This window comes from Urocitellus parryii, chromosome 14, assembly GCF_045843805.1.
Source record: "Urocitellus parryii isolate mUroPar1 chromosome 14, mUroPar1.hap1, whole genome shotgun sequence".
Classification (NCBI taxonomy): domain Eukaryota; kingdom Metazoa; phylum Chordata; class Mammalia; order Rodentia; family Sciuridae; genus Urocitellus; species Urocitellus parryii.
This window is the reverse complement of record NC_135544.1, coordinates 27,213,265-27,227,530: the sequence shown is the minus strand read 5'-3', so window position 1 is coordinate 27,227,530 and position 14,266 is coordinate 27,213,265. Positions and strand designations below refer to the sequence as shown.

Sequence of the window (14,266 nt, the reverse complement as noted above, 5' to 3'; positions counted from 1 at the left end):
GCGGTGCCTCAGTCTGCAACAGGGAGGAAGCCAGGGTTTCTCTAGAACCTGCAGCTCTGGACTGAACTCTGGCCTAAGGATGGAGTCCTGCAGCTTCTGCCAGGCTGCTCAGACACTAATATCCGGACTGTCTCTATTTAAATGAGCCAATGATCCCAGGTTCTCTCTCAATGATTTTTAGGCCGTCATTAGAACTCAGGGATGCTTTTCTCATTCTATCCCGTACATCATCTTTATCTTTCAAAACCGTGACAGACTGGCCTGGCAAGACATGGGAGACCATGGTAACCCTTGGCAGCTACCTTCTCCACCCCCCAAAATTTATATTTGCCCATTGACATATATTTCTCTTTTCTTTTTTTTTTAAGCATTCTTTTTTTTAAACCTTTATATTACTTATTTACTTTTATGTGGTGCTGAAGATCAAACCCAGTGCCTCACACATGCTAGGTGAGCACTCTACCACTGAGCCACAACACCAGCCCCATATTTCTCTTATTTTCTATAGTGAAATTTTATTTTGCCAGAAAAGCTTCAAATAGGCAAGGCTTCAAATGAAGGAGTTAATATTCTCTCAGGCCTTTGAATTTGGTGTGTCCTTTCCTAGAACCGCCTTCCCTAGCTGTTTCTCCGTCTTCTCCATTCATTTCTTGCCTTCCTTGACCTCCCTATTCAGTATAGAGATTTCTGTTCTTTACCTGTTTTTGTTGTTGTTGTTGTTGTTTTAACAGTATGTATGACAATCTTGTTCTTTATCAGCCATAAGAAATTTAGAAACATTCTTCATCATCTGGAGTAGCTTGAGTTTTTAAAAAGGTAGCTCTCAACTTGTCACTGATACCAAGAAGGTTCAACAGAAACCTAGCCAGTGATTTAATGTATGGATCTTTCTTTCTCTCTCTCTCTCTCACACACAAAGAGGCAGAAAGCATCAGACATACAGAAGAGAAAGCAACGTATTTTTGTGCAAAAACAACAAGGGCTGCTGACTGGTGTATAACTAACAGTTACATTTGCCCACACTGACATATACATATGGTTTTTACGAACCAATCAGAAAGGCATTGAGCTGCAAAAGTTGAGGTCTTAGTAATTTACTTTAGCTGGAATATTTTAACTTTATATTGGTCTCTGTATTTAAACAGGGAAATTGTCTGAACAAACACGCCCATTTTTGGTTTTTAGCTACCACGATAGTTTAATGTATCTCCCCCACAGAGCAAGTAAGAAAGATGTGCAGGAGAGTCTTGTTTCTTCTTGTGATTGACACACTGCAGATGTTCATTCAGTAAAGGCTAATCAAAGTAAGGCAACCTTTACCAAACTTCACTGTAATTACATTTAACATGACCTTGGAGAAAAAAAACAATTCAAATCAATAAATGTATTTACTGAATGTATTTCCAGGTGTCATAACAATAGTAGGAATGTTCCAATAATCTACTTTTAAAAATAACCTAAAAAGAAGAAAATACCACATGGCTCAGAGTATGGCACTGATGTGTCTCTAGTGCATAGCCCAACTGATACTGAAAATATCTTTTAATTAAATTCCTTTTCCCCTAAAGACTCCTAATCAGACTAAACCTTTTGCTCAATAAATTGCTGCTAATTAAACATACAGTGTTATGGATGGAATTTATAACTAGTCTTTTGAACTTTATTAAATGTAATCTGACACAAATTAGGAAGCAGCTGATTATGGATAAACTGATAAATAAAAGGCAGTAAGAATATTTTATAGCTCATACCATACCAAAAGATGTATATACAAACAATTCTACGGCATTTTCCTGGTAATGGTTTCCTAAGAAATAATTGTTTAGCATAACATTACATTACCAAAACTATAAAAACATATTAAAAGCTCTAATACCATATTAGAATAGCCCATTGGTACTATCTATTCTTTGAGGGCAGATAAGAGTTCCATTCTTAGAATACCAAATTACTAATCCCATCAGTCATTACAAGCATTTGAAGAATGCACATGCCTTGACTCAGACACCAACAATCATATTTTAACCACCCAGTTGTTGAAAATTATGTGAAAGCTAAGGGAAAGTTTAACATTTTCTCCTACATAAACCCAGCCAGTTTGTCTATGACAAAATTACTTTATTGAAACGCTCAGGCATGCACAAATGGAATGTACTGTTTTTCTAACTGCTAAATTTTTGAACCAGTGGAAAAATACTTGTATTCAAGTCACTAACTATTACTACAATGCATTTCAACACTGCAATCACAGACAGTATATAAAATCATATTTGTGAATAATAAACTCAATTCAGTTATTTTATGGGAAACACATGAAATTTCAAATATGTAAAGAAATAAGAATAGTTTAAGCACATAAAGTAGAAAAGTAAGTATTATGTAAAAATTATTCTCCATTTACTCAGATTTTTATTTTATGATCTATAGATAATCTAAACACTAGGGAATCTAATGTATAGGAGAGACCACATCTAAATAGATAGAGCTCTGCACTTAATAACAACAGAAATCAAGGAAAGCAGAAGATTTCAATTCTCTAAAACCATTATGAAGATTAGAATGAAAGAAACAATATTTCTTGTACTAACAATGGCACTGAGGAAGGTGGAAAAAAAATCCAACCACTTTCTCAATATTTCATCATTTACTCAAGAGTATTTGGCATGAGGAAGGAAAGTCTCAAAGCAATGAAATTTCTAACTGTGCAATCACATGCGCTAGATCAGAAATCTTTTAGAACACATATGTCCATTTGTGGACCGATGGTAACCTGTTATCTATCAAGCACAAGCACAAATGCTATGACTATGGCACCTGGCACATAAAATAAACTCAATCAGTTCATGGAACAAATGAAGGAATGAGTGAATGGCAGCATAAAATAGAAGAGAGAACAAAAACATTTCACATTACCGTGACTGTTTCTTGATGATCCTCCTTGTTACCACCAGCAAGTCCCTACAAGCTCTTGCCTGATTATATTCAAAAACACCCAGGTACACAGTTCCAGTTGGCCTTCCTGGCCCTGGATCACTCAGGCCCATCAATCATCTCAGCCTTTTCAACATTTCTTCTAGTCTCAGACCCCACTCTGGCCTACTGCAACAACCCAATACCACTCATGAAACAATTTTTAAAGAAACATGGGGGTTTAAGATAGTGGAGGGGAGCTAACTCAGAAGGAAGATGATAGGTAGAAGATACTTTTTTTGGAGAATGGGACAAATCAGCACTCTACCATGGACACGTAGACTCTGCACAAAAGAAAATACTCTCTGACTAAAAAGTAAAATGTCACATTACTAGGCCAGTATTCCTAAGTGTTTCATAACTAACCGATATTTTAGAGGAAAATGATTGTTCAGTTAAAATTATCTCAGAAATACTGAAATTAGTCAAAGAGAGTTTTCTTTTCTGCAGGACTTCTCAGAGTCTTGAATTATGCTCATACTGTGACTCTCTAAGAATACTGCATCCCAAACTTATTAGGATTCAATCTCTAAAAAAAAGAAGGAAAGAAAATCCACATTCCTAACATGTAAAATGGTAGCTAAAGATCAATTCAAGCAATTTTTACAGATATACATAGAAATGCTAATTTTAGAAAAGAAAATATGCTTTCACAAATGGAATGGTCCAAAAATACCTGATTCAATTGAGTATAGCACTTCAGCATTTTTCCCTTTGTCTTTGTCCAGAGCTGTAACCTGCAAAACGACTGAGCCCACAGCTGCCGACTCATAAACCCTCCCTTCATAGGAGGAACTGGTGAACCACGGGGCATGGTCATTTGTGTCACTGACATTAATGACAATCCTTGCAAAGTTGCGTTTTACAGGAACATCCTGATCCCGTACCTAAAAAGAAAACACATTATCAATCCTGTTTGGGTTTTCTTTCTCACGCATTAAAAAATCACTGTCATTCTCAAACACATGAAACGTTTAAGGAGCCACATGCAGGCAGAAGAACAAGTAGATGCTTACCATGACTGTAAGAACATGCTGGTGAATGGCTTCATGATCCAGTTTTTCAGATGTACAGAGAGAGCCAGTTGCAGGATCAAGACGAAATTTCTTGAGACTCAATGGGTCTATACTACTCTGCAGAGTATAGATTAGTTTATTTTTCTCATCCTTATCCACAGCACTGATTTGCAAAATTTCTGTTTCTGGCACTGTATCTTCAGGAATAACAACTTCATATTTTGATGTAGAAAACTGGGGACGATGGTCATTTGTATCTATTACTTTGATGAATACCTATAATAAATGACAAAAATGGCTCACATTATATTCCTAATAATTGTTTTAACATTTAAATAATTTAGACATATATATCACGTGTACATTGAAAAAAGCTGTTATTTTAGCAAAATGTAATGTAAATATGAGAAAAGGAACGAAAATTTAGAATCAAAAATATCCTTAAAATTTCTCACTGATATATTACTTATTTAAAATATGAGTAAGATAATAAAACCTTCCTAAATTCTTGAAACTGACTTTGGAGACACCATGATGCTCATAATTAACATTTCTTTATGAAATATAGACTTAATATCTCTTAGGTGTCCACACAGAAAACCTTTGTAGACTACTCATGGAAAGAAATCAGACAATTTACTTTGCCAGGATTTATACAAGACTTACTTCCTATACCACATTTGAATATTTAACTACTAATCTACTGAGGGGAGTGATAGATGGTTTTTCTATTTCTCCTTCTCATTTGAGACTACAAATTCCTGTTAAGATTTTAAATATTAGAGAAAAAAAATCATAAATGTTTTTAGAGCAGGGGATGGGGATCAGTGATAGAGTACCTGCTTAGCATGCATAAGGCTCTGGGGTGCTCTGGGTTTGATCCCTAGCACGACCAAAAAAGAAAAAGAAAATGTTTTTAAGTTTTCTTTTAAGACCTATATGCGTAAGTAGAAAGGTGTTTATTTCCTAAAATCAGTTTAAACAGATTGAAATAAAACTGTTAAGTATGTCAACATCAAACAAAAGTTTCAGAGGAGAAAAAAGAGCCAATGTCAAAAAACTCAGTTCTAAGGTAAATTTTAAAATGACAAAAAATTTTACCTGGACAGTACAATGACTACTTTTCAGAACGGAAAGATGTATATGGATAAGGCATAGTATCAGCCTTACCAGCACCAATCACAAAAGATAGTTTATGAACAAGAAATCTAAGCTTCCTTGACTCTTTCAGAACAAAAGGGTTTGTTAGTCCTAAGTGGCCTGAAGATCAAAGTCCTAGTACAGGTAAAACCATTAACCACACTAATGAAGGCATATGAACAGAGACCTTTTCACAGGTCCACAGCAGTGTTCTAACAGAACTCTACACCATCAATGACAGGTTTACATTTACGTTAAATACATTTAAAACAAAACTGCAAACACTTCATTCATAAATGTCAAAGATGAACCAAAGGCATTAGGAAGGCAATTTTTTTTTTTTTTTTTAAATCAGGGATTGGACCTAGGGCACTTAACCACTGAGCATCATATCCCCAGTCCTTTTTTGTATTTTATTTAGAGACAGGGTCTCACTGAGTTGCTGAAACTGACTTTGAATCTGGATCCTTCTCCCACAGCCTCCTAAGCTGCTAGGATTCCAGGCCTGTGCCAACATGCCCAGCTATTAAGGTAATTTCTACAGACCAAATCAGAACATACCTATGTCCGCAAGGAACTTAATATTTTTTGTTTTTAACCATGGAGAAGGTATTGGGCAGAGATGTTTAATCCTGCTCCAAAATCAATTAATCACTATAAAATAGAAAGAGCTGGAAGTTAAAATACTTGGTCTTAGTAAGGTTGCTGAACACATTTATCAGCATTTACCCACACAGAACTGAGGGGGTAAGACAAGTGTACGGTAGTAGTTCTGCCCTCATAAAGTTTTCAAACTCACTTGGCAATGTCTTGCACTATGAAATTTAACTATGTCTCATATATTATCATGTAAGTTTTTAAGTCTTGAGACCAGCTGGAACATTCCATAAACTCTTAAGAATGGAGTAAAATTTTGCTTGAGTAGGGTTTAGGTTGGTAGGTAAATGTGTACTGGGAAGAGCTTGGTCAAAGACATGAAGGTAAGAGGTGAGACTGGGACCAAACATACAGCGCCTTGACTCCTGAGCTGAGGCTGCAGGACTACATATCCTGTGTGCTCTGAACCTACTTTTCAGAGCAAATCTACCTTCACCTCCTCTGCTCAGTCGGGTAGACCCTTCGAGTAGCAGGCAGCATAAGATGAATTGAAAGAAAAGAGAATCGAGGTAGGAAGGTAAATCAAGTACTGGGGGTAGGGTGACTGACAAGAGCCTGCACCAGTTCTGACAGGCAGCAATACTCTTAAGATACTTCCTGGGTGATAGGTTTTAAGATCTTTAAGAGCAAAGACTCTTATGTGCCATCTTACTTAATCCTTATAAAAAATTAAGGATAGTTAACCCTATACCCATTTTTCAGATGAGAAAATGCAAGTAGAGAGGATTAGAGATTGTCCATGGGTAAAAGGAAGATGTAGGAATGAGACTAAAATCAAGATGCCTGCTCCAGAGTATGTAATGCTCAGGATCAAGAGAAACTGAAAGAAAGCATGAAAGCAAAGCTGTTTTGAGGGAGAGAGGTAAGGAGGGAGGGAGGAAAGAAAAAAGGTTGGCTGAATTTGGAAAATTACCTGGCAAGACAAAGACAAAAAAGATAAAGCAAAATGACTCAAATTAATGCTGGTCAGCATCCTAAGCAGAAACTTGGCAGGACAGGAAAGCAAGGAGAGTTGTTTCAGCACAACACTGACACCGACACTGCCCAATTTCAGTTCCTACTTTGCTGAGGATGCACCGTGCGTGAAGGACAATGCCCTTTTTAATGTTCTAAACCTACGTAAATGTGGCATCTGCTGCTACTGACTTAGATGCAAAAACTTGCTCTGTTGGTTCTTGAGTTTACTTACAAACCCACATGTCTCTTGCTGTGTGGTGTGGCTTATCAGAACTGTTCCAAACTTCTGTGTTGCTCTTCCTGTAGTATCTGCTGCTCTGCTGTCTCCCAGATTAGTATCTCTCTGTTCTCAGTCCCAGACTAGAAACCTAAACCTAATTACTTATTGTTCCCTTTGTCCCACACCATGACAGGTCAACCTAGACTATGTAACCATTCTCTTCCATTCTGACTATGTTTCCTTGCTAGCAATTCATTAGGTTATCATTAAACACTCTCTGAAAATGACTCTAAATGAAATTACCGACGTATAAATGAAGCACTGGAATTAAGAAGAGAAAATCAGAATATATCTCCTTAGTGTTATAAGGATTTTAGTCAATAAACACACATATTCCATTCTAAGCATTCAATTGTACTAACTAAAAACACAATTTGGGGGAAGATATGAATTGTTAATTATTGGCATATATAACAAGTGATCTACAGCTTATTAAGTTTCTCTTAATAGATTTCCAGTTAATCATGTAAACTGGACCACACAGAGTTCTATTTGTTAAACTTCTGAACTCAGAATTACTCTGCTAGATTTACTACTATTTTTGATTCTCACTTTCAGGCTCTGAAGTTTTAACTTCAGGGGTTTATTTATAAAGAGAGAAAGCTGATTCTTCTTGCCTGTAGAATGAGAACAGTCACAAAATCATAACTTTAATACCGTGATTCAACTTTTAATTGAAATCTCAAAATGACCCCCCCAAAGCGTAGAGTATAGCAAACAAAAATAATTTTACATAAATTCAAAAGCACAACTATTTGGAGAAAGGAATAAACTATTTTCACAACTGGCTTTAAATACTTAAATACCTATTAATTAATTGAAATACATGAGACTAGGATTATTCTGTAATGCAACTAAATGATTTAACAGGTTAAGATGTAAAATACTCTAAAGATAGGAAACTGGAATCCAGAAGCATTCCTTTTTAAGGATATATACATCATACAGAAGCCTTGTATATGATTTCCACCATCCTATTGTGAACTCTAAGGCAGGAGGAGTCTTGCCTATTATTACCCATTATTCAGCTTATAAAACAGTACCTGTCACATACCAAATGTTCAACAAGTATTTGTTAAATGAATGAAACACCACAATGATTATTCATCCAAGAATGTACCTTTTGTAAATCTCCCACAACTCATAATGAGAATTCAAGAAAATTTAACTTAATTTGTAGGCACTTAACATTTAGCAATCTGGTCATCTCTTAATCAACAGATAGGAGCAAATAATGGTGTTAAAGGGATTCTTAGAATTCTCAGAATAATTTAATCAGTAATTTTTACACAACTCCAGTTATTAGCCAAGGGGGAGGGAAAGTAATTTAAAAAGACTAATTAATCACTTTAATCTGCTTTCATGAAAATGACTTGTACACTTCATCCACTATAGCGATATACTCTGTGTTAATATAGTTCAGACATGAATATAAAATTAAGGGGATTTTGATGCCATAACAACTGGGTAGTTCAGTTTTAACTCTTCTATAAAATTTTTTGAACTGCTTAATCACATGCAAAACCCAAACTGGAACTGCTGTTAATTTTCTTTCTCTAAATAAAAATTCTTGGTGAGTTTGTACATAAACTGCATCAATATACTAATTTCTGACTCTGGAACCTCAAAAGGCAAAATTGGCTGCTCATGCTGTTTGTGGGCCCTGAAATTAAAACAGTATTTCAACGCTCCTCTGACAAACACATCATTAGTAATTCACTTACCTGAGTAAGGACAGTGGTTGTTCCATCTGTAGCCTCAACTGTCAGGTTATAGTTTGATTTTTGTTCTGCATCAAGAGGTTTGGCAACAATGATGGTTCCAGTCCCCTTGTCCACATCAAAGTGACTATCATAGTTGCCACCTAGTTTAAATTAGGACAAAGAGAAGAGTTAAAACAAATCACAGAATGAAAATCCGTTGTTTTTGTGTGTGGCATTCTAATACTAAATATTAGTAAAAAAAGACTCTGAACATAATGATCAAAGTGATTCCAAGGAGCAAGCATTTTGAAAGCAAGAAAAGACTGACCAATTAGAAAGATAATGCTTTTAAGGCAAAACTGAATCCTAATTGTCAAGGAAGCCATGAATTTAGAGGAAAAGAGAAAGCAACTTCAAAAACAGAAAAACTGCTAATGTTGCCATTAAATCAATTTCAATTTGTTTTTCAGAGATTTGAATATTTACTTAATTTATTTCAGTGACTAAATGAACACATCACTAGTCATTTAATAGTTTAAATATTTTTTAAGTTGTGATATTTTAAACCTACTGACAATAAAACAATCATTCTAAACAAACGTTAACCCTGAAAAAATAGTGATAGTTAACTCTAACTTAAATAGCTATTTGAAAACAAATTGTTCCCATTGTTATCAAAATCATTGCTTAATCAAACAAAATTTTCTGTCCTACTAATACTACCCCAATACATCCCAATTGTATTCTAAGTAAAACTCTTCTTAAATCCATTGTACTTTAAGTATTTAAACTGATGAGATGAAAAGGAATGAAAATAAAGGCTTATGGTCCTGATGAATTTCTACTATTATATCTAACCAGAAAGCAAAACAACATATACACATATGAGGTCTTAAGTGAAACCTAAGGATCTAGGGATGATTAAAAGATGACATGTTTGCAACTGGAATGCGTGACCACGTGCACACTATGAAAAGAAACAGTAATGAAAAATAACCACTGGAAATAAAAATGTTCTCAGAAAAATTAATGCTTTTATTTTAGATCTCATAATCTGAAGCAAATTATGTGATCTCAGCAGATACCTTCTGCTGTATAGTTCGGGTCACAAGTCATCTGAAAGATGTAAAAAACTTCTCTAGCAAGTGTATCTCCTGGCACAGCCAAAAGAAGCAAGCAAGCATGGAAAGCAAGCAAAGAACAAGAAGAACAATCATCAAACCAGTTCCATACACAGTAAGTATTGAACAGTAAAGTCAGATACTGCACCAACTGCATCCTGCTAATCTGGAAATGTGGCATAAGTTCAGAGAAAGTAAACAAACTATTTTAATTATAGTTAACCATGAAAATAATTTTTTTCTTTGAAACTAATAATTTCAGAGGTGTGGTCAATTAACTATTCCAACAAATGCCCCAAATCAGGGAAAATAATCCAACGGTGTAGTGTGAATTTGAAGAGGACAACCTGTACCACATATACCCTGTGATCCTTGCAGCCTATGTCCCACCAGCTCCAATGTTCTGAAAAAGTATTTGGAGGTAATAGAGCGAGGGGGTGGAAGAGGGAAGAGGAATATAAAGTGCCAACTAGAGATGAATCATATCACATACTTTTGGTCTTAAATAGGCTTGTAATTAAAATAGTGTGGAAATAAAAACAGAATGAAAAGATCTTAGATGTCAAAGTCTAATGCATACTCTTAAAAAGTTATGCTGAATAGGGTATTACATTCTATGTGGGAACTAAATGAAATGACAAAAAAAAAAGGAATTGGCTTAGCATGTAAAATTTTATAAAAGGATTAATTAATCTAACATACCCTATCTCCTACTAAAAATAAGGCGAAAAAACCTAAAAAGCCTAAGATAAAACTATAGCTGGCACTATAGTTTTTAAGTTATACAAATCAAAATCTGTTAGCATTTATATTCAACATGGGCATATGACAGTCACCTAAGCAGCTATTTCAAATGTTCTAATCATATTTACTAAAAATAATGTGTTATGTTTTATGTGTGTATGATACATAATTAAAACATTCAGTTTTCTCTGTAACTCCCTGATCCAGTGATTAGTTTAAAGCAAATTCTCTACCCACAGATCTTATTCTCATTTTAAATTATGAGATGTATGCAAAAATCAGAAAACCATGTGCAAGTTTCTCCTCAGTGTAACCTATAAAGGACACTGAAAATGACAAGCAATGCTTACCAATTATATCAAACCAAAGGGGTGTGCCAGCAGGCTCAACAGATATTACTCCAATCATATGAGCAACAGGATCACTTTCCATTACAGTAAAGGTAAAAAATGATTCTTCAAATGAAATTGGCTCCAGAGATGGTTTGGGTTTGGAGATCCATTCAATATGAAGTCTAGTGGTTGATGACTTTTGAGGGCGACCATTATCAACTGCCTTAATCTATAAAATAAGAACAGAAGATAAAAACAGCAAATCATAAGATACATTCTAAAACAGATTGGTTTCTGAAACTGAGCCACTTTCAAACATTTCATATTTGTATCTGAATATGCCATGTATTTAACGCTTGAAGAAAAGAGCAACTACTTCTTGACCATACTCAACACCAATAATAGGCAACTGGAGTCAAAGCTGGAAAGTTAAAAATAAATAAATAAACCTATACTTCTCAAATATTACAAAGGATTGCCTAATTATTAGGTCACAAACACTGAAGCTATTTGCCAATATAAGAGATGAGGTTTATAATTAAAGCACTTAAGAAATTCAGAGACTACGTTCTGAACTGAACTCACTGAAAGAATGTCATATTCTCCAGCTGCAGAGAACTTTTTGGATGAAACCACTCCAGTTTTTGGCTCAATAAAAAATTTGCCATTATCATTTCCATCCTCGATGCTATAGGAGATTTCTGCGTTGGGACCTTCATCTTTGTCTGTAGCTACAACGCGATACAGAGGCTCTCGTTTGGAGTTTCTTTCTGGCTTTTCCCGCTCTGGGAGTCTGATCTTGTAGAACTTCTGCAGGAACTGAGGCTTGTTGTCATTTTCATCAAGGATTTTCACAATTACTCTTGCAATGGTTGATCTGGGGGGAGTACCATTGTCGGTCACAGTAACCTGTTTTTTAAAGGTAATAGATCAACGAGTGTTTTTAAGATATATAAAAAGTAAACACCGTCTTCCTAATGAGAATCACCATTTATATAAACTTCTACAGGTCACATAACAATATGACCCATACATCTCTTCTCATTCTGTCAACAACACTGTAAGGAGGTAAGGGCAACTTTTCCCAATTGTAGAGATAGGGACAGGAGAAGCTGGGCAATGGCTGAGAGAGAGACTTCTTACAGTCCCCTTGAACTACTGTAGCTCTAAAAGGTGACTTTACCAAAATGATAAGCAACTAAAAATTTAATATTTTTAGGTCACGAAAGGGATACATAAAGATTCTGCTTGAAATATTTAAAGTCCTTTTTAAAAAATATTCTGTCCACTTAAATATAAATTATCCATAATACTGCATTAAAACACTGTCATTTTTAAGCTTCATCCATAAAATATGCTGAAGCATCATTTTAAAGTCTATGCTAAGTATTACACATTTAAATACTAGTAATCATTATTTTATTTTGTTTGGCTGTTTTCTTATACAGAAGTCTTTAATGCTTAGGAAGGTGGACATAAACATTTACATTTAATACCAATTTAATGGTTTCAGTAATAGCAATGTAAAGTAAGTTCCATTTTAAGTAAATTACCCACAAATTAAGTTTAGGGATAAAGATCAGAGATTCTTGAGGCCTGCACTGGTAAACTGTTTCTACATGCATGAGTCAATTTCACCCTTAAAAGTTCATGTTTATGGTAATACATGCCTTAAAAGTAATGACCTCAGTAATAATTATTCTCCCCTCACCTACACCATCTCTTTCCAAATTAATTACTAAGTTATTAATACATAAGTATAGATTAAGTTTCCATGAAACTATTTCCTCTTTGAAATTTGGTAACTTTATATCCTATTTATAAAAGCATGAATACATCCTGGTGGTACTTGTCAGGAATTTTTTTCTTCTGGTTTTAGTACTAGAGCTTGAACGCAGGGGTACTTTACCACTAAGCTATGTCCCTAGCCCCTTTTCTTTTTTATTTTGAGACAGAGACTCAACTAAGTTGCTTGCTTGGGGCCGTGCTAAGATGGTGAGGCTGGCCTTGAAGTTATGATTCTCCTGCCTCACTCCTGAGTTGCTGGGCTTACAGGTTTGTACCACTGCGCTTGGCTAGCATATGTAAGTAAGGTAGATACTTCATGTTACTTAAGGTTCATGAAGTTCTTGAAGGTTTTTAGAATAAAGCAAAATATTACTTTAACTCCAAGACATGTCCTTTTGATCTGTTTTTATATAATCTTTACAAAAAAAAGAAGAAAAATGAAAAGAGAACCACAATCAAGCACTATGTTTTTAATATTCATCACTAAACAGTTGCTAAGTTTAAGTTAAATAACCAGTACTTTCCCAGCCCTGTGATAGAACCAGAGCCTTTAACATGTAATAAAACTGTGTCAACAGAGGAAACAGGTTTGTTCTGCTGGGTTTCCCTTTCCACCTGCTGCCTCTGTCTTGGCTTCTGTGGCTCTGCAGGCAATGGCAGATTACAGAATGGTACATTACAGTACCTTCCTCCTCCCAGCTATTCCCAGCCCCCTTTTGCAACCTGTTTATTACCAGCTAGAAACAGGTACTTATGAGGTGAAGCTAAGGTTTTGTTTTATTTTTAAGGATTAGAAGCATTTTTAAATAAGCCATGAGAATGAGAATCCTTATTAGAAAAGGACATTTACAAGTAGTAAAGTTTTTAAAAAGAAAAAAAAAATGATTTTAAAATGCCTAATAATGCAATTACTTAAAGAATAAAAAAAATCTAGAAACAAACTCATAGCTAATGATAATTCAAAAGGTTAATCTAAATCTATAAATACCAATATATCTCAAAAACAATATTGAGAAAAAAGAAAGCTACAGGAGGTATGCAGAAAAAATCACTTATAATAAGTAAAAATAAATTCCAGATGGCATTGATTATTTATTTCCAATAAAAGCTGTATTTGCTGTGTGTCTATGTGTGTATGTACAAAGTACAAGAACTAGAATCGAACAGAGGGCAGCAACCCTGCTTTCTGGTGAAAGAATTGGGGGATAAAAGGGATGAGCTACATTCATAATGTTTCCTTTATTTTGCTCTTTATTAATGGCCAGAAACTAATATACCAAGATATTAACAGCTATGCATGCTGGTTTACTGGGAGCGAGATCTTTTTTTCTTAAGATATTTATAATTACAAATATTTTAAACTAATTAAAATAAAAAAGTGCTTACTTCTAATATGTGTTCATTCTGCTGTTCTCGGTCTAGTTTTCTTGATGTTGTTGTGATTAGGCCTGCAAAATTATAAGGCTTTATTAATCCTCATAAAATAATATTAATTACAAATTATAATTAAAACCATACTCATAAAAATTCTGAGCAAATTTTTAACATCTTCTCAAGG

At 34.8% G+C, this 14,266-nt stretch overlaps 1 protein-coding gene across 1 annotated transcript in view; it reads right to left on the bottom strand.

Moving 5' to 3' along the window:
• Positions 1-14,266, bottom strand: part of Fat1 (FAT atypical cadherin 1) — a 124,054-nt gene that overhangs the window by 33,637 nt on the left and 76,151 nt on the right. Inside the window, exons 4-9 of the mRNA XM_077792564.1 lie at positions 14,095-14,156; positions 11,506-11,829; positions 10,939-11,149; positions 8,745-8,884; positions 3,987-4,262; positions 3,647-3,857 (exon numbers count right to left, since the gene is read on the bottom strand). Coding sequence (XP_077648690.1) covers positions 3,647-3,857; positions 3,987-4,262; positions 8,745-8,884; positions 10,939-11,149; positions 11,506-11,829; positions 14,095-14,156 — 1,224 coding nt within the window. The remainder of the gene's footprint in view (positions 1-3,646; positions 3,858-3,986; positions 4,263-8,744; positions 8,885-10,938; positions 11,150-11,505; positions 11,830-14,094; positions 14,157-14,266) is intronic.